The sequence below is a fragment of the Perna viridis genome, chromosome 7, assembly GCF_037379345.1.
Source record: "Perna viridis isolate PV_CMFRI_1.1 ecotype Kerala chromosome 7, ASM3737934v1, whole genome shotgun sequence".
Lineage (NCBI taxonomy): Eukaryota > Metazoa > Mollusca > Bivalvia > Mytilida > Mytilidae > Perna > Perna viridis.
In genome coordinates, this window is record NC_142451.1 from 2,972,204 (window position 1) to 2,995,561 (window position 23,358).

At 34.3% G+C, this 23,358-nt stretch overlaps 2 protein-coding genes across 5 annotated transcripts; both read right to left on the reverse strand.

Moving 5' to 3' along the window:
- Positions 1–252: 252 nt before the first annotated feature.
- LOC148610970 (caspase-3-like) lies at positions 253–12,232 on the reverse strand. 2 transcript variants are annotated; one of them, XM_088590931.1, is made up of 7 exons: positions 11,822–12,232; positions 8,108–8,164; positions 7,506–7,595; positions 6,065–6,261; positions 1,714–1,798; positions 1,279–1,416; positions 253–796 (listed from the first exon to the last, which is right to left on the reverse strand). In XM_088590931.1, exons 1-7 carry the CDS (start codon positions 12,159–12,161, stop codon positions 573–575), a joined length of 1,131 nt encoding a protein of 376 aa, XP_088447057.1. In that variant the 5' UTR covers positions 12,162–12,232; the 3' UTR covers positions 253–572. The 2 variants fall into 2 exon arrangements, with proteins under 2 accessions (XP_088447057.1, XP_088447058.1); XM_088590932.1 differs by lacking the exon at positions 11,822–12,232 and adding an exon at positions 10,740–10,829.
- A 7,271-nt stretch (positions 12,233–19,503) lies between these two features.
- LOC148610971 (uncharacterized) lies at positions 19,504–23,314 on the reverse strand. 3 transcript variants are annotated; one of them, XM_088590939.1, is made up of 2 exons: positions 23,226–23,314; positions 19,504–21,573 (listed from the first exon to the last, which is right to left on the reverse strand). In XM_088590939.1, exon 2 carries the CDS (start codon positions 21,450–21,452, stop codon positions 19,758–19,760), a length of 1,695 nt encoding a protein of 564 aa, XP_088447065.1. In that variant the 5' UTR covers positions 21,453–21,573; positions 23,226–23,314; the 3' UTR covers positions 19,504–19,757. The 3 variants fall into 3 exon arrangements, with proteins under 3 accessions (XP_088447065.1, XP_088447064.1, XP_088447066.1); XM_088590938.1 differs by lacking the exon at positions 23,226–23,314 and adding an exon at positions 22,246–22,577; XM_088590940.1 differs by lacking the exon at positions 23,226–23,314 and adding an exon at positions 22,246–22,280 and having other exon boundaries at positions 19,504–21,502.
- Positions 23,315–23,358: the final 44 nt, after the last annotated feature.

Genomic DNA, 23,358 nt, shown 5'->3' on the forward strand with positions numbered 1-23,358 from the left:
GTTTATATTATTCCGTCTGTGATATTTTCACTTAGAATGCAATATATGAAAGGAGACAATAGTCAGATCAACTATTTGCAAAAAAGTTTTCTTTGTAGAGGGAAAGCCTTTCAAAAACACACAAATTAATTATTGTGGATTTTTTTTTCTTTGTTTGTCTTGATAGAGTAATCAAGGGAATCAAGATTCGAGCGAAAATTCCAAGAATATATTCCAAGGATAAAGACTAGTGAGTCACAAAGTTCTATGAAACAGTTTTTCATGTCTTGTGTTTATTCTTACTTAAAAACTACAACATTCAAATACCAATTAAGGCACTCATTTAAATCTGTTTTCTTCTTTTTTCTTCTCATGTTTGGTATCCATTTTGTTGGCATTGTCTGAATGTCATCATACATCTCTTTCACTTACGTCATGCAAAACTTTCAAAATTAGCAATTTTTAAAAGTCTCAATCTTGATTTTAAATTTGAAAAATTTACGACTTTAATAAATTTAACCTTTGTTGTTATTAATGGTACAAAACTCAATAGTCGAAATGGGATACCGTATGAATACGTTCCTCGATCGATTTTATTTCCCAAGTAAGTAAAGCCTTTTAGTGAGTGTAGTCCATACACAGGGCATCTGACGGTACTCGTTAGTACGGTATCTCTCATCTGTAGCTAATCTATGACGTACTGTAATCAACATTTCTTCTAGATGTCCCTCTTTGTATTGCTCCTCAACAACTTCAAGTAGACTGTGTATAAGCCATGCTCCAATTTCACAGTAAACTGTCCTAAAAGATTTGTAACCTGTAAAAAAGTGCACGAAAGTAAGGCATCATCACATCAAGCTTATTACATTTCAGTTTCAAGTAAATTGGGCATACCGTTTTTATTTTTAATTGTTTACACCTTTAATGAATATTTACATAGTTTTCCTTTCCTCTTTGTCTACCTCTGACTTGACTTTTTAGGAGCAGCTTGGTGAGTGTTTCTAGACAGCAGAGGACGCTTACCCTACCGGTGCACCTGGTCCACGCTCCCAGTCTTAAGTGCTGATTTACTTTCGTTGCTTTGTACGTATTATTTTGGTTATTCTATGTTTTTTTGTTGTGTGTTTCTGTTTACATTTCTGATCTTTGTCTCTAGATTACAATCTTTTGATTTCCGCCAGAATCGGGGTTCCCTTGATTAATCTTACATACTTGCATATTTCCTGATATAATAGCAATGTATGAAAACACGATCAATATCATGTACAACTAAAAAAATATGAACACTTTATTAGTTACCAGGAGTTGTGGCATAAGCTATCAGCATATCAGCATCGTCTGGAAGTGAGACGACATTATCTTCAGTATCATCAGACATCACTAAAGGTTGAGTGGAGCAACCTCTACATGCCTGAACTATAAATACTTTGGGCTTCCCTTGAGATTAATAAAAATAAACATACATATGAAATTCCAGATTTATAATACACTTAAAGTAGCTTAACCTTTCTATATATATAGTTGTTAGTGCATTGCATTATACAAACACGTTTTCAGTCCTGTACATTTTGAGTTTTAAAAACAAGTACATTAAAGGTAAATCTTTTTTTGCAGACATTTTTATAACTATATTAAACATGATTTCGAATTAACCTTCAGCAGAATGTTTTGATAAGAACAAAATTCTTTAATTTTATTTTTTGCGGCTACGTTGTATTTAATATCTATAATTACCTAGAAATTCTGTAATTTCGCTATTTTTGAAATTGTTTGTAATCTCCTCGACGGTTATCATTTTGTCATTAGTGCATATTCCTTTCTACAAAAACAAAACATTAAAACAGACCACTATATCATCTATAATGTTGTGCTTTCGTTCTTTTGGTAGAATGTTCAGGATTTATTTTTAACTAATTCGGTGACTAGAATTGTCAGAATTCATCTTAGACTAGGATTATCCTACAATCGTTTTCGAATTGTTATAAATTGATAACAAATGTCAGAATAGTTTTAGTGTTTAATGGTCATTAATCGGTCAAAGTTATGGTCAGCTTTACAATTTTAGTTCGATCATATTTACTTCTTAGAAGAGAGTTAAAAACTGTAACTTATTGTTGACTCGGTTAAAAATATAAGATAATAATCTATGATATCATTTTATATTTCATTCCAAAACAAATAAACGAGCAAAATAGACTAAACCTAACAAACAAAATTCAATACAATACAGTATGAGCTCGTGATTTAAAAACAAATGGTCATGTTTAAATACATTAAAATTGATAGATTTATGTAAAATATTTTGAATGAATAACTTTAAATTAAATATTCTAAACTTCAACAGATTTTGCACTAAACAATGGTTAGGTAAAGTTTCTTGTACCTAGAACTAAATAGCCTGGAAAATGTTTCCTATTATATAGTACTTGTTTTGCAGCTGTATAAAATATATCTAGAGGCACTGCCAGTATTATTTGGTTTCAGAACCAACATAACGCGTATGTACATTCAGTACTTTACAACACTGTCATTAACTTTAGAATATCTATTTCATTAAATACTGTAAATCTTCTTCACAATTTAACAAAACTTACTTACTTTTACGTGTGTAGTATTAATGTCTTGATACTTAATAAAATCCCCGCCCCTTTAACAAATGTTCAAGTATGAATGTGACTAAAATTATATTTGTATATACATGTACAAACTTTACTTTATTGAAGTCATAAACAAAAAATGGTTGAATTAAAGTTCACATTAAGAGTTTTCAGATCAGGCAGTCTGACATATACATATATAGCAAAACTAAAAATCGTTAGAGCTCCTTGGGAATGTACTTACATGTACACAGTACTTTTACGTGGACATGATGTCTATATGTATAATGTAGAGTTCCCAAAACTTCATGTTACAGTAATGGGCAGCTAATTGGACTACCCTAACTCAACAGATTCCTCAATGCCAAGTGTTTTGCAACAAAATAGTTTGCCAGATAATCTCTAGCACTGCTGGAGTAAGAAATAGACCATCCTATTAGGCCTAAAATTATGTTATGTTTCCGGTCACCCTACCGATCCTCCTTCAGACCCACTACCCGAATGTTTTTATTTGTTATTTTGAAAAAAAAAATAATTATAAAGTCTGCCGATTGTCTTTCAGAAAAAAAGTAGAAAATAATGCCATAGATTTTTTTCTATGATCCTAGAAGGAAAAAACAGAGAAATATTGGTTGTTTATATTTAATTTCGATTGTAAAAACACATGCCGTGAGTGTGTTCTTGGTCGTGGACAATCCCTTTTGGGATTCGGCACTTTAATTAGATTTTTTGTTTTGACCTTCACCATCAAAACAAAATAAAATATCTCAAGCGCCGAATCCCAAAAGGGATTAGGTCGTGGACTAAGTCTATTAGTTTTTGCATATTTGGTTCATTATATTCTAAGTTTGTTGTCACTATGACTTATTCCATTTTAAACATTTTAAATAAATATAAATCCCTACCTATCGACCCGACAAGATTTTAAAATGGTGATCGGAAACATAACTTCATTTTTTCGGCCTTGGAGATTTCTTATCAATTGACTGGTGTGCACCATTAAGTTGACCTACCTTTCTGTCTTATATGCAATTGGAGGTGTTGATTTAATCCCAAAAAGTATTTTGCTGGGTCAAAGATTCAGCATATGCTGTAGGCTGTACAATATATAGCGTACAGATTACAAATTGGAACACTTCACGGATCCACATTAAATCACGTGATAATGAATTTAATGAATGGACGTGGTCACAATTTCCGCGAATACACCATGACCCACATTGACGGGTATGACTATGCCCAGGGACTGTGTAAATGCTTCAATGCTTTACATCGCCCGTGAGAGACCCCAAATGATAGCCAAGGGCGTTAAGAAACCCCTATGCCCGTCATGTATCACAAATATCACATATGAGTGCAGACCGGGTCTAACAGTATTGAGTATATGTTAGCACGAAAACGAAAATTAAACCAAGTATAGGAACAGTCAGCTGCACTGAGACGGAGAGGACAGCAGTGCTAGAGGTTGTCTGGCATGCTATTTTCTGACTTGGTGTCGTCCTAACCTCTAGCATCTGACACGTTGAAAGCCACCGCAAATGTGAATTAGCTTAACATGTGTTTAAAAATATTTAAAGACTTTTATTTACATAAAAGAAGTTTAACCTACCGGAAATCGAACGATAAAAATCCTAAATATTTGTTAAATAACTAGAATACATTTGTAATGAAGACAGTTGTCAAAATGACCAGCAACGTTGAATTAGGTCACTAATTTTACGGAATACAATATATTTTTGACAAAACGAACTTAAACTTAGTAAAGGCAATTCGTTGGTTAATTTGATATGTTCGTTTCTCAAATTTTAAAATTCGTAATTTTATCAACCGGAATTACACACTCCAAAAGCTACAAAACCAAATATGAAGTTCATTTGAACTGTTTTTACAAAGGATTTCCAGGATTGCTGAATTTTCTCATCAGGTAATCATTGTTTTTCTTTAGTTTAGGTTACAGACCACCAATTCAACCAATGAGCATTTGGAACGTACGCAAAAATAGTCCTACGCAGAAATTACCCCTGTTCCTCATAGTGCTGTGAAAAAAGTTCTCATCTTATTTAAAAAATTTAAACAGTTTCTGAAAGGAAAAACATTTCTGTACATTTTATAGGTGCATTTTGCTTCTTGTGTTGTGAAGCCTAATCTCCATAATGATTTTTAAATATACCCCTATCTTGTGAAAACACTGGGATTTCCCATGCTATTTATAGACCCTTCACTTCCGGTGACCAGTACTGCACTGCAAGTCTGCTAACCCCACATGCCATTCTGAGGATTGTGAGCTGACATATGTAGAATCATGCTGATATATAGTCCTCTGCAGGTTAAAGTTAAGGTAAAGTCCAGAGAAGCCATTGAATATTGTGAAATTAACATAGAAGCCTATGGGAAGTGGAATTAGTGGTTTTTAGCCTTAAGTCACCTTCTCCCGTGTAATGGTAAAGAAACTTTATAAAACGTTTTAACTGGAAAACAGTTTACTATAATTCTGCCGATTTCAAGGAATGGCGGAACGAGCGTTATGCGATATGGCGCTCGGAAGTAAGAGGTTGGGGTATGGAGGAACGGAATTCCAACCTCTTACGTTGTAGGAGTAAGGTTAGGGTATGGAGGATCGGAATTCCAAACATCTTACGTTGTAGAAGTACAGTCAGCTGATGGTCGGCGTCACTCATATGGTCGAAATGTTTGGCTAACATTGTGTTACAAAAGATTTTCGGGGATTTTAGTGGTTTATTTCCACAAAGACAGCCGAATTATCAGCTCAAAGCAACGATGTCCTAGCTTTATAATGCGCGAAATGAAGGATGTAATGGATACACGGAAAGTGCTATCATTTTCAACTTTATTTTTATAGTGTTATTTAAATACAGAATGATTGGGAATATGTATGTCCACGTTAGTTGGTGTATATGAACGCGTGATCGTTGAGAGTGTAAGGTGTCTAAAATCCTGGTACATTTTATGTAACAACTTCATAATTAGCCAGTGTTTTGGGCATTAGATATCTTTCCAGATATTTTAAAATTGATAACAAATGTCAGAACAGTTTTAGGGTTTAATGGTCATTAATCGTTCAAAGTTGTGGTCAGCTTTACAATTTTAGTCTAAAATTTAGACAAAAGGTGATTCATGCATGTCAAAAACCCACCGAATTCAGTTTTATTTCTTGTTCAGAAATAGTTACTTGATCACATAGCCAGTCTTACTTTTTCATTAGATTGTTGCGCTTTTGAGATAAAAATTATATAGATTGTACATGAAATTTACACTTTGCAATAGTTATCGTTCTTGATTTGGCTTGATTTGGTTGATTTTAGTGGATGATGAATGTATGATTTTCTAAAAAGTGCAGATGTGAATGTAGACAGAAAAGGCATCGTTTGTTTGGTGGGTTTTTCTTCACCATGAATCACTTTACCATTGGCCCTGTCTGAATTTTATGTGGAGTGGTATTCAAGTAATATGAAAGTAGGTCAACATACCTCATCTCCATGGCTCATAACAACACAAACAAAACAGTAAAATTTGTTCGCCATTTTCTTGTTTTTCATGTACATATCTCGTACTTCTAGTAACTCAGTCAGTAATTCGTCTTTTGTTTTGTCTAGTATTCTTTCCACATCAAATTTGAAATTGCTGCTGAAAAACTCCTCTAACTTCTCAACGTCGTCAACACTCCCTAGAACATGTAAAAGAAAATGCGATCCGACATTGTTTTAAATATAATTGAATAACAAAAAGTGAAAAGGATATTAAAACATATGTATTTGACAAGGATCAAATACAAATAGTCGTAACATGTTTTTAAAAAAAAACTTACTCCTTCTGATTTAATTTTATTATCTCGAGTCATGTTTTATATATGGCAAGGCAAAGTGGACAAAAATGCCTATTTATTAATATTTATAATTGAATTATATTTATAAATATGGCAATTATTGATATTTATAAATGAATTATAAATATTAATAAATGAATTTTAAATATTTATAACGCAATCCAAAATGGGCAAATATATTTATGAATAAATGATTTATAAATATTTGCAATTGTCTTGGATTTACAAATATTTATAATTCAATTATAAATATTCATAAATGATTTATAAATATTATTAAATGAATTATTAATATTTATGAATGAATTATTAATGTTAATAAATATAAGACAATGATTAATATTTGTAATTCATTTATAAATATTTATAATTAAATTGACCCGTGCAGGTCCGGGTGTCAAAAGAATAGGCCTGCAGTAGCGTTAGGCTTGTCGTAAAAGGCGACTAAAGAGTGCTCAGAACCTTAGCCGGGGCCCCGGTGGTGGAATGGGGTACCCCTGGCGTGTTACATGCTGGCGTTGTCAGGCTATAATACGGAAACCCTGACCGCAAACCATAGTGGTGCACCGTGTTGGGAAAGATGCCACGTTCCTCGCACGTTAAAGAACCCTAATGTGGTATTCTCCCGGAGTAGGAACCATAGGGCTCCGCCACAGGAGGCAAAGTTGCCCGACCCTACCCATCCTCTCCCTATTTCCAGTGGCAATCAAAATTTGTCGACCCAATTGTCAGTGTCCCATCCCTTTTTCATTTCATCATCATATCATGTTCATTTTTTCATCAATTTCATGTTCATCGTCTGAATATAGCTGAAATATTGCTGCTCGGACGTTAAACCCCAACAAACAAAAACAAAAAAATATAATTAAATTATAAATATTTCTAAATAACATCGTCCTTATAAATATTTATAAATGAATTATAAATATTTATAATTGAATAACAAATATAATTATTTATAAATATTTATAAATAGGCATTTTTGTCCACTTTGGCTTGCCATATTTAAACAAAAAACTCTTTCGTCATGGTGCTTACAAGAGAAAATATAAATTGTCACTTATAATACACACACACACACTTACCGGGTCTATCCTTTGACATATTTATGATTACCAAGAGCCCTTTCTGGTCCCTTCTCACGTCATATTTTTCCTTTGAGAAATCAGAGTATGCTGCAATGCAAAACAAAAAACCAAAAAAAAAGTGTTTTATAGATCAAAACAATTTTTGCAAATGGCACCGTCGAAATGTAAATTTTTTAATAATTAAAATATGACGGATCAATATTTTAAATCGTTTATTGCAAGATTTGATTAGTTATTTTTTTTTTGTATCCGCAATATAATTTGTGAATGAAAATATTTGAATCTCTGGGTTAAATGGGAGGATTACAAAATAAGAATATTGAATTTAAATGTATAAAGTGAAATTAAAAGCTACTGCAACAACTACACTGGACATAACGTTTTTTATGTTTATAAAATCAATAGGGATATATCGTAATGTATTTTATTGGTAGGCTCGTCTTATCAAAAAGCTTTTGAATGATTTTTTTTTCCAGTTTAAATTCAGAGTTTTGGATGCTTTTTATCAACAACATTGATGTTTAAATAAACAAGTTTACAAAAAAAAATAATGACATGTGCATCATTTGGATAATATATGCTTATCAGTGTGTACTTGCCAAGCTCAGATTTTCTCTTCTTTGCTTCACTTGGTTTTGCATGAAAGAATGTATCATCTAAAAGTAAATAGAAACAGTTTAAAAACCACACGTTTGGACACATTGTGTTTCCTAACATTAATACAATATGTTCTTTATGATTGATTGATTGATTGATTGATTGTTGGTGTTTAACGTCCGAGCAGCAATATTTCAGTTATATTCAGACAACAAACATGAATGATGATGTAATGAAAAAAGGGATGGGACACAAGGACAATAGGGTCGACAAATTTAGATTGCCACTAGAAAAAGGGAGGGATGGGTAAGGTTGGGCAATTTAGCCTCCTGTGGCGGAGCGCAAAGGTTCCTACTCCGGGAGAATACCACAGCAGAGTTCTTTTACGTGCAAGGAACGTGGCATCTTTCCCAACACGATGCACCACTATGGTTAGCGGTCAGGTTTTCTGTATTATATTCTGGCAACCCCAGCATGTAACACGCCTGGGGTACCCCATTCCACCACATGGGGCACACATCCCAGTTGCTCTGTGGGCAGAGCGCCTAGCCCCCGGCTAGGTTTCTGAGCATTATTAAGTCGCCTTTTATGACAAGTTTAGCGCTGCTGCAGGCCTATTCTTTTAACTCCCGGACCTGCACGGGATTGTTGAGTAGGTCCTGTTTTAATTCTTGCTAATTGCGATTATTTGTAAATACACGTTTTTTTAAAGAACAGCTGATGTTTTTTTTTTGTTTTTTGTTGTTTGTTTTTTTTTGTATTCGATCTAACATTGTGTCAGGTTTTCCTTTATATGACTAACAAAACCCATGCAAGGGGAAAATACTAGGTGGACAATATAATAAAAATGCGTTTAGACGCCTTTGAATAAAAAGGCTTATTTTATACAATGTACACCAATCTCTTGTTTGTCTGTGTATATATACGTTCGTGTGATGTCTGGTCTCATAATGGCGTGTAATCTTATTTTCAATCTATAATTTCTAAAGCAGTTATGGGTCACAAAATGTTTTTAAAATTGCAAAATATATGTATATTTAATTATTCCATGACAATAAAACCCTAAAAACGGTTGCTAAATAATTGGGAGATGACCATGATTTGCGTCCATCTGATAAAATGTCCATTCTTTCACGTGCGCCGATTTAAAAAAAAATGATTAGCATTTATTTACAGGTAAAACAGGTAATTGGTGTCATATAGTGCAATGTATGATTGCATTAAATCCTGTGTTAAGCAGGACGACCAAATTTCTGGGTTCTTTTCATGCGATACGGGGGTTCGTCAGGGGGAAAATTTGTCACCTTTTCTTTTTTCAGTATTTTTAGCAGATTTAGAGGACTTTTTTCTTCAAAACAATGTACGAGGCCTTGAGTATATTACAAAGAATTGTCAAGATATATTAAGAATCTATGTTTTAATCTTTGTGCTACTGTACGCTGATAATACCATTGTATTGGCAGAAACTGCAGAAGATCTGCAAAGTCCTCTTCTTGTATTTGAAGACTATTGTTCACGATGGAAATTGACTGTCAATGTTGACAAAACTAAAACCATTATTTTTTGTAAGCGTAAAAGCAAAGTTCAACATGATTTCAAATTATTTGGACAAAATTTAGAAAGAGTTGATTCGTACTCATACCTAGGTCTAATTTTTAATTACAACGGGAATTTTTCATTGGCAAAGAAAAAATTGTTAGACCAAGCTCAAAAAGCACTATATGCACTGTACGGAAAAAATAGAAACATTAATATACCAATTGACTTACAGTTAAAATTATTTGATCACTGATTGAGCCAATTCTTTTATATTCATGCGAGGTCTGGGGTTTTGAAAACACTAGTATGTTAGAAAAGATACATCTGCAATTTTTGAAGAAAATCTTAACTGTAAGATCAACTACACCAAATTTTATGATTTATGGGGAAACCGGACGTTATCCGATTGAAATTGAGATTAAAATTCGCATGTTGAACTTTTGGGCTAAACTTATTACAAATGAAAATAAAATGTCAGGAATGTTATATCAGTTATTACTAGATATGCATAACAGAAATGTATATCATTCAAAATGGATTTTATATGTTAAATCTCTATTAGACAACTCTGGTTTATCTTATGTATGGAATAGTCAAAGTGTATTAAGTAAGCTAGACACTAAAATATATGTCAAACAAATTTTACATGATCAGTTTATACAGAAGTGGTACAGTGACATGATGAATTCGTCTAGAGGTCAGTTCTACAGTTTATTTAAAAATGAATTTGGTTTTGAAAAGTATTTAGTGAAGTTAAATAAAAATCGTAGAATCTACATAAGTTACGTTGCTCAAAGGTCAAGTTTCCAATTGAAACTGGATGTTGGACCAACACCTCACGCTCAGAAAGATTTTATTATGTAATCTTGGTGCTATTGGTAATGAATTTCACTACTTGTTCCAATGTAAAAATGAACACATACAGCGGTTTAGAATAAAATTCATCTCGTCGTACTATTATACATATCCAAGGGAAGACAAACTTAAAGGGTTGTTGTCTCTTTGTAATAAAACAGTATTGAATAATTTGGCTATCTTTGTGCAAAAGCTTAGCAAATCATTATAGAATATTATAAGAAATAAATGTATACTTACAAATCGTATAAATCATGATTAACTTAAAATCCATATTGTATTAACCCACTTGTACATGTATGTTTGTATTGAATGTATATATTCAGTGTTGATGTGATCTGCTTAGCACGTGATTAGTGTTATTGACGATTGTTAAAAGTTAAGAATATTGTCGCTTACATCGTATCAGTGTATATATTTGTTCATTGTTTTTCTGTCATATGCTTCTTATGTAATAGCATGTACCACTTTGTCTTTGTTTGCCATTTTGTATATGTATTTGATTAGCCTCTTGTTACAGTGTATTCTGCCTGAGTGTATCAATAAAACTTGAAATCTTGAATCTTGACCAGAGGTGTTAGTCTTTAACCATGCATACAGAAGAGAATAATAGTGTCTTTTGATGTTTTAATGCTTCAATAAAGAGATTTTAAGTACTTTGTTCAGATTTAGTGGATGTGGTGAACAGTTCTATACATGTCATGAAAAAAAAAACCCAAAAAATTAACATGTGCATAGCTGGCAAAGGGAAGAGATAATACATTATTATTGATAAATAAAATAAAGAGATGAAATATCTTGAAAATTAACTTTATTTAGTGAAAGAAAAAAAATGTGCAAGTGCAATGCAAATCGGCGTACATGCAAAACGCAGAAACGACTATCTAGTATACGAATACACAGCTAGTATATGTTTACACATACCCCCTTTCCAATAAAAAATTCATAGTTCAAAACAAAAACAAACAAAAAATACAAAAATACTATATATAAATATCTAAACGACAAGATAAACTCACAAATAGCAAGAAAAATGGCCCTACAATATCAAGAAATATCATATTACCTTTTGAATGAACCCATGCAGGTCCGGGTGTCAAAAGAATAGGCCTGCAGCAGCGCTAAGCTTGTCGTAAAAGGCGACTAAATAGTGCTCAGAACCTTAGCCGGGTGATGGGGCGCTCTGCCCACTGAGCAACTGGGTTGTGTGCCCCAGGTGGTGTAATGGGGTACCCCTGGTGTGTTACATGCTGAATATAGCTGAAATATAGCTGCTCGAGCGTTAAACGCCAACAAACAAACAAACAAACAAACAAACAAACCTTCTGAATGAGACGATGGGGTCTGGTGATCGGCTGTTACTTTGTCAATGTCCTCGAGGGCTGGCAAAATTAGGTCTTGTGCTATCCTCGTATCGAATTCATCCAGAATTTTTTTTAGCTGGTCATACTTCCCAGGTTGTAGGAAACCTTTTCTTTCCAAAGCCTCCAATATTTCTAATATATTGTTTGCATCGTTCCTTGCCTTCGGTGTTAATTCAGATTTCAGTCGATTTTTTAATCGTTCAAATTGATCCGGATCAATAGATTTGTCAATATAATTACTTATATCAGTGGTCAGTTTGGCATGTATATCCTTTATCTCTTTTGGAAGTTTGGGCATCGTGTTTTTCAAATTTGAAAATATGCAAATATGACCTAATTTTATATACCATTAAGTATTACTTCCTGTTTTCATTAATATTTAAATTTACCTCAATATTTAAACCCAAACTATGGCAAGCCAAAGTGGACATTTTGTAATATTAGAAAATGAATTTTTAATATTACAAAAACATTTTTTTGATATTAGAAAAGATTTTTTAATATTAGAAATTAAATTTGTAATATTAAAAATTCATTTTCTTATATGACAAATTCCTGATTTAGTAATATTATAAAATATCACACATTTTGTAATATTACAAATTGAATTTGTAATATTAGAAAATAAATTTGTAATATTAAAAAAATCATTTTTTAATATCAGATAATGCTCATTTTTTTCCACTTTGGCTTGCCGTACCGAACAAACAGTACAACTAGCTTAGAAAACGATACATGAGATTAGTTAGTGTAACCTTTGTCAGTCTTCGGATTAAGCGAAGTTTAATATGATTTAAAAATGTTAATGACAGTGTCCTGTATATCAACAGTATTATAGACTAGGCAATATTTGTCACCGGGACCAGTATAAATGGGTATGGGATACACGTTTTTTTTTTCAGACAAAATGAGTACGAGACAAACTTTTTTAAATGTGTTTGTGTATGCTAATCCCTATTTCCTCTGTATGCAGATTTATGAATAAAGAAATAAAGCTTAATTAATTCAAGGCTTTTGCCACTTCGGAGGAGGGGGGAGGGGGGGTGTTAACACCAGAGATGCACATCTATTTATCAATTGTGAAGGACCTTGCAACAACTATCAATATGAAGAACAGGAATGAAAATCTCTAATCGTGTGCATATTTTACTATATATAGTATATTATAACTTGTAACATAAATTGAGATTTTTCCTTTGTTCTTTTTCCCAAATAAATATGAGAGGAAGACCAAGTATGCTCTAACTAGAAATATGGTATGATATTGCATGAAAGGGCACGTGTTCCCATAGAAATCCTTTGGAAAACAGCCATGCAATATCCCACCTCATCAGCATAATTTTATCACAGTGACAACTCCGCCTTTAAATAATTGCCAAATATTTTTAATACTTTATTTTGACTTACCGCTAAACAAGAACACGGGCTACTTTTGCCTGTATATTTCTAATTTGTCAATTTTTGTGTGGTCAATTCATGTCACAAATCATTTATAGCACCGCCTTCCTTGCCATCCAAATAGACATCTCGCCCCGTGGGCTCAAAGTTTATTTGAATAACACGTAAGATCGTGCTATAAATATAACTCGTACAAAAATCACAAATTTCTATTGGATAAGCATTACACATTAGTTTGGTCTATAGATTCCTTCTTTCTAGCTCCAATGATAAATAGATATTTTATAGCCTAGCTGGCCGAGTGGTCTAGGGCGCTGGACTTTGTGCAGGCGGTGTTGCCATAGATGTCACAGCAGTACGAGTTCGAGTCCCGCGGAGGGAACGACCAAAAATTTGCATCGCAAATTTGACAGTTCTAACATCGTTGGGAATTTTTCAGACATATATATATATATATATATATATATATATATATATATATATATCACCACGATGTATCACCTGCATCCCTCTTGACCGGATATGTCAGGAACTTTGTCCGTATGCGCATCCTTTTCATTTTCATTGAAGATGAGTTCAATTAGAATCAAAGTACTCGTGAACTAAATCAATTTGTATCGATCGTTTGAATTTTCGCCTTAAATAATCGTCAAATTGCAAAAATATGGGACAAAAGCAGGGATAAAATGAAAGTACGGGATCTAATTCAAACGCATCTAAACACAAGCTTATTGTTGTAAATGTTTAATATTTTTCTCTGATCTTTTTTTTTTTGATTCACCATTCTGATTACCAAAGACATTTAATAAACACACAACAAAATTTGTGATGCATACTAGCATATGGTGCGCCAGTTTGCGAAATATTCAGATTCGATGTTGGTTTACATGGAACACCTAGATGAATTAACTCAAAACATCCAACAAGCAGCATTATTAAACTACAAACTACTAGTTGGCATTTCCAAGTTTCTAAATTTTCAATTTAAAGATTTCCAGGTCAAAACCGTCTGTCAAATCATTCAAACTAAAGCAACAATCGTTGAAATGAAGCATTTCCTTAGATACATGTCCCTCTCAATTAGGTAAATTTCTCAGTTGATAAGCTATGTAACCCTAGTCCTACAAGTCAGCGCATAGACACTTTATGTAAAAGCGCTTAGTTTCAGGGCACCTAGTTCCAAAGACACGTACATTAATATAAACGCCAACGTCTTAGAATATAATTTCAACAAATGTGTCTTGTGCGGGAAACAATCGCCGTGCACTTTTAAAGCCCTGAAGCAATCACAGTTCTATCATTATAAAACATGGCCAAATAGCCAAATAGAATCATTATTACACAAAGCAATAGCATCAGACCACAGACTGAAACCATTCCTGAGAAATGCATTATCGAAATTCCTTTGCCATCGTCAATAAGCAAAGTTTCATTCTTATTTGTCATCTCCGGGCTTCCGATGTCACGAGGCGGTAATCGTAATAAAATACACGATACGGTGGGTAATAGTTCAGGGTGGTTTCGGGGGTAATGCTACCCTTTTTGTTATTAATTGTAATTTAGCAAAAATTGAGCGGCAAATAATAGTCAGGAACAGGGAGTGTAGTCCCTGTCTGGAACCTCTTCCTTTATATTAGTTTCTTGATCGGAACCACTGCCCCCTTTCTGTTAATATAAGAATCTGCAAAGCTCTGCATGGAATATCTCTTCAAAAGACAGCTCTTCAAATTGGTACTCGGCATTGTTCTTTTTCATTTCTGTGATCGATGACTATTTATAATCTCGCAGGGTTTGCATTTCAAGCTTAACATCAAATGTCTTTAGGCAACTTGTATATATACATTCAATATGATATAATGAACGATTGGTGAATTCGGGTTAATGCATAGAATACATGAAAACAGGTACTAATGTTAAGACAAACCAAATTAATCAGCACATTTTGTTCGCAGTAAAAGTTGTTTATCGGTGTAAATAGTTTAGAATTAAATGTGATATATTAGAAATACCTTTAAAGTGGACCTAACTATCTGCATTTGAACCTTAATAGGGTATGCCAATGGGACTATTTTCCTGCGGGAGTGTAAGATAATTGCGAATGCTAACAGGCTTTACAAATCCAAAGGCTCTGGCGACTGCTACACAGGTAAATGTGCCACACATGAGAATCATATGATTTGCATCACATGATTATCATATAAATCGAGCACCATATGATAATCATATGTTTCGGTATACATATGATTATCATATGATAATCATGTGTTTTTGACAAACATTTGATTGTCATATGTTTTTAAGCCAATATTACCATATGAGAATCATATGCCTATCATATGTTCAATATCATATGATTGCCATGTGATTACCATATGATTATCATATGAATCGAGCACCATATGATTATCTTATGTGGCACATTTGGCTGTGTATATCAATTCTGATCTTCGATCTAAATTGATAAAAATGAATAGTGGAAGTGTTCATTTTTTGTTATTTTGCTATTGTTGATTTATTGGCATGATTTGTATATATTTGTGTTACTAAATAAAGAATCTGAATTACACTTTTGGCTCTAACATACTATGAAATATAAGAAGACTAAAAATAGAATACAGAACAATATTGTTTGTTTGTTTGTTTGTTGGGGTTTAACGTCCGAGCAGCAATATTTCAGCTATATTCAGACGATGAACATGAAAGTGATGATAAAATGAACATGAAATGATGATGAAATGAAAAATGGATGGGACACAAGGAACATGGGGTCGACAAATTTTGATTGCAACTGAAAATAGGGAGAGGTGGGTAGGGTCGGGCAATTTAGCCTCCTGTGGCGGAGCCCTATGGTTCCTACTCCGGGAGAATACCACAGTAGGGTCCTTTAACGTGCGAGGAAAGTGGCATCTTTCCCAACACGGTGCACCACTATGGATTGCGGTCAGGTTTTCCGTATTATGGCCTGACAACCCCAGAATGTAACACGCCAGGGGTACCCCATTCCACCACCTGGGGCACACATTCCAGTTGCTCTGTGGGCAGAGCGCCATAGCCCCCGGCTAAGGCAGAACAATAGTGAGACACAGTTATAATACGATATTGAGACACAGTTATAATACGATATTGATATCTTTGAATGGGACATAGACTCTTTTAAACAACTAAGTACATGGGACATATGTTGTTTTTTTTTCGACGCTGTCGGTAGAGTTTCGCTTTTCACCCTTTGACCTTAATATGACGCTTTTCGATCTATGGAAACGCAAGTCACTTGATCGCAATTCTGTTTCCCGATTAGCCAAATTCTGATAACAAAATACTGTATAGAAAATTTGAAATGACGTGCCATGTGTTATTTTCTTGAAAGAAATGTAGAAACTTAGAAGTAAAAGGAACAAATTTTTACTGCGCCGGCTATCTTTTTTTAAAGATAGTTCTTGTTTAAACTATGGCCATGGGACACGTACTTTTTTACATTGGTAAATTATTTTGTATCGGTCCCACCCCGGTGATAAATATTGACTGGTCCCTTAAAACATTTCACATTTAAATTTCAGTGCATACATTACAGTTTTTGACATGACCCGCGTTGTGTCCTTGTTTTTTGACTTATGATTTACCGTGGTTCTAAACCCTGCATAGAAAAGAATTAGGATTGATACTGCATACGATGAGAACATTATAAGTTATAAGCTCCCATGTCACCGTCTATGTTTATTTAGACAGTCAGTAGATTCGGCTAACTTCTCACCCTCCAACAGATCTACTGACAGTCTAAATAATCATAGACGGTTACGGTAGCTGTAACATTTTTCTACGATTTTACTTATCTGTATTATGGGGAAACTTTGACTTCGAACAAGATTTCTTCCAAGTTATTTTGAAAATCATTCAGTAGTTAATAGGTAAAATCTATTTTTGTCTTGGCGTCCAGGTCAAATGTACACGCTGGCCGGTGGCATGATTGAAATATTCAGGTCAAATTGTTCATAAGTGCACACTTAACGTGCGTCGTTTCATTCAAAGGGCTATATTAGTCTCAACGTCATTCTGCAACGATTGTTATCATTGGTGGATGGATTTTCCTTTTATGGCCATTTGTATATTTCATTCGACTATTTTCATCAATGGCGGATGGATTTTTCTTTGTTTGCATATTGCTGCTTCGATTATTTGGACGAATTGTTTTATCCAATCACGAGTGGTCAACACAAGGCAAATTTGTAGGTTTAAACTGTCTGGGGCTGGCAAATCAATTAACTGCAATTCATAGTCCTATGTTGTTCATTTGTGTAACCCATAATCAGTTTTTTTTTATTTCTTTTTTTAACAAGGGACTCGGACCTTCTTGAACTGATTTTTTGGTGTGTTTAATTATGTAATATTTTTTTTTCCACAGTGGCCGGATTAAAAAAACAAGAGGCTATATATATATGGAAATATATGTGAAAAACTACTGTCTTACCCCGATGTTCTATTTTTATTAACGGCGGTCATGTTTTTCGACGAATCAAAAACCCCACATCAGTTCTATGCAGGATACCCCAAGAAACATTCATACCAAATGTGTTTTCAATTGGTCAAGTAGTGTCAGAGGAGAAGAGAAGGAACATTTATACTAAGTTTGGTTCTAATCAGTAAAGTAGTTTCAGAGGAGAAGAGTTTTGTACAATTGTTAACGACGACGACGGACGCCAAATGATGGCAATAGCTCACATGGCCTTTGGCTATGTGAGCTAAAAAGGAAGGGTTGTGATCACGCCAAAATACTTTAACAGCGCCGCATTTTTTTGCGCCTGTGCCAATTCAGGAATTTCTGGCCAAATGATTTCGCCTTTTTGTCAATGTTGGCCATTGATGTGTCTTTGTGTTGTTATTTGACTTTTTAGTTTATTTTGAATGAGTGTCATTGTTCTGTTACCGTGGATTTTATTACTTTAGTTGTCGGTGCCTTCCAGAGCTTGCTTGAAGGTGTGTTTACACTTATTGAAGACATTTTGTTGATCTCTGTAAGTATTTACTATTTTCATAGAGGTTATACGATAGGGCAATTGTTGCGTTTCGTAATACCTGTTCCTTTTTCTTCCGTATGTCTGGTTTTATTTACACTTTCAGTTTATTTTTATACTGCTGGAGTCTATAAGGGCAACTCTTTCGCTGCAGCCTGCCTATGGCGTTAGGGTTTCGATCCTCGTCATTCATTGAATTAAAGACAAGGTGGCCTTGAGCTGGCATTTTTCATCTCGGTGGGGTTGTTGTCTCTTCGACATATTCACCATATTAATTCTCGTTGTATTATTAAATTATGATATCAGTATAGCTGCGTTAAGTGCAAACCAGGCAAGGGAGTCATAAAATTAATGCTCGTACAACAAATAATAGGGGCAGTGGATGTATTGTTCAAATGAATACAGCGGGCACCAAGGAGGGATGCGCTCAAGGGTATGCATGCTCAGGTGTAAAGACAATTTTCCTCCTCGTACTCTCTAAATTAAATGAACTTAAAAACAGCAAAAACAAACTAATCCACGAAAACGAAAAAAAAAACCAAACAAATAAATAAAACAAAAACCCTGAAAAAATCAAAGAAATGAAAACCCAATTTTTCATATATTTGAAATGAATTCCGAAAGATGTTTCAAAATATTCATAAGATAGTATCCAAACAAGTGTTAGCTCGATGGAAACATTAGAACTAGTTTCTTCGTTGGATTTAGCAGAATTTTCTCTCTCCCTATTCTGTATGTCTGTTTGAGCAACTAGAATTTAATCTGTAATATACTTTTCAAAAACTCTGAGGTCAGAATGAATACTCTCACGGCTGATATTTGTTTATCAAATGTAGTGCAATTCGTCTTAATAATTATCTCTATTTAAAATTGTACATCCAAACAAGTACTGGTCATTTGATGCATGGTTCGTCTTCAACAAGATTTATTTCCCTGTTCTTAAAGTTCGCATTTCGGAAAATACAGGACATGTATATCTCTGAATATTCAATTGATAAAGAGGATCCTACCCGACCATTCCTCTTCGTGTACGATCCCATATTTTAGCTGTTGCTCATTTAAAATGATCTATAATATACCTGTGTTTTTTTTCTTTAAGTTTCTGTGGTCGTTTTTTTTTGTCTCTCCATTGTCACATAACTTACATGGACGAGTTCGTACTTGCCTTGTTAAGTTAAATTTATTACAATTCCAAGAAATTAAGGGAAAATAAAAAAAGTAGAATCATAATCGTAAGATTTAAAATTAGGCGAATATTTATGAACAGTAAATATACAAATAATACAATGTATAAAATAGGCACTGTATTGGTAATAAACGATGAATCACTAGATAGACACATTGGTAAATAAACGATGAATCATCAGACAGAAGACACATTGGTAATAAACGATGAATCATTAGACAGACACATTGGTAAATAAACGGTGAGTCATTAGATAGACACATTGGTAATGAATCATTAGAAATACACATTGGTTATAATGTTAATCCATTATATTATCATATTTGCATATGCTATAGCAGGTAATTTCATTGCTTTCTCTCTGAGCAATCCATATTTCACCAGACGGACTGACAGTGATTGCACCGGGTTGTCCTAGTCCAGAGGTATGAGGCGTCGGAAATTTCATAAGGAGTCCAATAAATTCTGCTGAGTATGTAATCATGTGAATCGTGTCTGTGTAACAATCAGACGCTAGAACCACGGGCTCCTTGCCATAAGTACTGACACAAATTGAATATGGTTGAAAAGAATCGTCATCGTCGAGGTTGTTACCGCTGTACTTTCCGACTACATTGCCGTCCCTTAGCCTAATGTCAACAAAATGATTTTCTTGAAATCCCAAACAAATCAAGTCATCACTAAGGATACATACTCTAGTCGGAACAATTGAATATCCAGTAGTAAAACTCGATAGTTCTTCCCCACCTGGTGAAACAATCTTGACGCATCCCATTGCGATCTCATCAACATTGCTCTTGTCACAACCTGCTACAAGGATATTTCCATCCGGAAACAGGTCAATCGCAAAAGGATAAAATATAGTCAGTGGTAAAATCAGACTCGGGTCTTCTTCCGCTGTAAAGCGACATAAAGAAGCTTCTTCGAAAAGAGGAACGAGCACAGAATTTGACTGCTCGACAGCAAAGTTCATGGTAAATGATAACTCTCGGCTGTTTTGCAAACAAGTACCATCTGTTTTGAATTTCATGACTGAAATACTTTCCGATGTGCCAATCAGTAACCACATTTCGTCACATAACTTTTGTACAATATGTACACATAGTTGATCTTCCCCAATATGGAATTTCGTTACCTCTTTCAATAAAACTTTTGACCAACCTCCAACGGCTGGTCTAGTAAAGGAATATGGGATAGAAACGGCAGATCCTGTAGAAGAATCGCTATCGGAGTCATCACTGATGTCGCCTTGATCGAATATTGCTAAAATTCCGCTTTCTCTTGGATTTTGTACACATTTATGGCGATTCTGACAAGATTTACATATTTGTTTTTGGCAACTAGAACACAAAATATTTTTCCCGTTAAGCTCACGACATATGTCACATTTCATGACATCGTCGGATACAACGAAAAAGTTTGGTAGGAAAGCTTTAATTCCTCCACCAAGAACGGGAATTTTTGCGCGGCAAATAGGACATACGAGATTATCGACATTTCTACTGCTCATCATACCTGTATAGTCAACTAAACATGGAAAGCAAAAGGTGTGATGGCAAGGTAAAATCCTTGGATCCTTATAGGCTTTCTCGAGGCATATAGGGCATTGTCGTTGATCATCTGTATGGAATTCATTGGTTTCCTTTAACTTTTCTGGTATTTTGTGAGATTTAAAATGCTTCTTATTGTTTTTATTCTGAGTGAAACTTGTCTTTTTTCTTAATGGGGTTCTGTTATCATATTTATCTTCCGGCTTCCTCAAGACAACATATTGAATAGTTGGCTTAGAGGTCGCTACAAACTTTGAACTTTTGATAACTTTCTTTCGTTTTCTTTTGGAGTGCTGTTTTTTGTTTGACAGTCTTAATTTCTCTAAAGGCTGATTACCCAAAGGCTCACAAGACTCTATCTCGTTCCTATTGTGAGAATATGTATTTCCACGGCATAAGCTTCTTGTGTTTTGAGAATTGCATGTTCTAGATCCCGAAGTTCCCATGTTACCCGGATTCTCGATATATTAAGTGAATGTCCACATCGAATTCCAAGCTAAAAATATAGATAGTGCATCTCAGAGTACGATGTAGGTCAGCATGCAGTGTCGTTTACACAAGAATAACCTTTAAAAAAAAACATTCCGGTGATGACCTATCAGAGAAAATTTAGTCATGTTCTCAATTGAACACTGCAAGAGTTCATAATGTGTAAACAACCGTTTATGTAAATAATTTAGTAAGTATTTTTTTTATTTTGAGTCGGGTTTATAAGTACATATAACAAATAATGTTGTACTGTAGTTAGTCTAACTTTCCTCTAACTTTTCAACCCCTATTTATATATTGACATTGATATTGGATATTGACTGGAGGTGAACCCAACATGGTGCCAAAATTAGCCCGTCCTATCAAAATCCAAACAAAAAGAAGGAGGGTTCCAGGGTCAGAGGAAATTTGGACTAATTTTGTACATGCTGAGGCAAGTCCCAATTGGTACATCATCCGTCAATCCCAGCATTGCTCGTGAATGTAAATCCCTGTGTGCCGAGTCTTTACATATTTAAAGCATATCATGCATCATCAAAGACAATGAATGTTTTGTTATATCTTTTATACTTCAGCCTTATCATATGTAATTAGCTCATATGTGGTCATATATAAAAGGTGACCTATTCTATTGGCTCACCCCTACCGCATTGTATATTAGAAGTGACCCCCGCCCTCTGCTGCTATAAATTTATAAGGTATTCCGTATTTGTGGTCACTGCATGTATAATACCCTCCGGCAGTACTTACATTAACTAATTCGTGATACACATATCAAATCAAAGTCTTTTTTACTTCCTCTTTCGATTTAATACATGTATAAGAATTCGGGACCAAAAATGCTTAAATTGGGTGCCGTTTGACTAATTATTAGATATTTTTAAAACAAAAATTCAATTTTTTCAATAAATATAGGTTGCTGTTTTAATATCGTAATATCAAAGGATACATTTACTGCATCAGAACAATTATTTTGTCTTGAATCATTTTAAAACTTCAAATATTAACAGTTAATGTTTTTTTATTATTTTTTTTTTATATCAAGAAATCATTTTCTAACATCATAAATTACAGATTTTTTACTTTCATACCAGAAATTCCATTTATTGATATTATTTAACAGTAATCAAGGGAATCAAGGTTATAGCGGTAATCAAAAGACTGTAATCCAGGGACAAAGACCAGACATGGAAAACAGACACACACAACATTGAACATAAAGTAACTAAAATCATACATACACAGTAACAAAAGCAAATGAGCAACCCGGACTCCACTAAAAACGGGGAGCATGGACCAGGTGCACCGGTAGGGTAAGCGTCCTCTGCTTTTCTAGAAACACCCGCCGAGTTGCTCATAAAAAGTCAAGTCCGGGGTAGACGAAAGAGGAAAGGAAAACTATGACCTGCTGAATAAATCAGTTTTCATGGTATAGATGGATACACCATAACAATCCACGAGTTCATGATGACGACCATATAACTTCTGTGGTGATGACTTCAATCTTGTAGCAATATAACTCTGTTGCAGAAGCCTATTTGTTAGAGTTCTAGCGCGATACAAATAGTCTGCGTAGTTTCGGCAAGCTCTGGCATAACGTATGAGTTGTGATATAAACACTCCATACGCAGGTGCTGAAGGGATGTTGCCACAGATGAGAGGAAATTTGACAATTCCGAATGAAAAGTCATCACGTTTGTCGTAAAGTTTGATCAATAGTTTTCTTTTACCATCGATTTCTAAGTGTAGGTCAAGATATGAGGCTGACTTCATAGTGTCTGTAGTATCCTTTATCTCAAGTTCTTTGGGGAGTGGGGTAGATGCGATGTATCAAATCCCCGAAATTAGGATTGTTTAAAGATA

What these genes read in the sequence shown, in the direction of transcription:
- LOC148610970 (XM_088590931.1), bottom strand. Translation starts at nt 12,161, where the DNA reads ATGCCCAAACTTCCAAAAGAGATAAAGGATATACATGCCAAACTGACC. An exon ending in GAAGAGAAAATCTGAGCTTG is followed by an intron (nt 7,596 to 8,107) that starts GCAAGTACACAC and finishes TTTGCATTGCAG; the next exon opens with CATACTCTGATTTCTCAAAG. An exon ending in TTATGAGCCATGGAGATGAG is followed by an intron (nt 1,799 to 6,064) that starts GTATGTTGACCT and finishes TTGTTTTTGTAG; the next exon opens with AAAGGAATATGCACTAATGA.
- LOC148610971 (XM_088590939.1), bottom strand. Translation starts at nt 21,452, where the DNA reads ATGGGAACTTCGGGATCTAGAACATGCAATTCTCAAAACACAAGAAGC.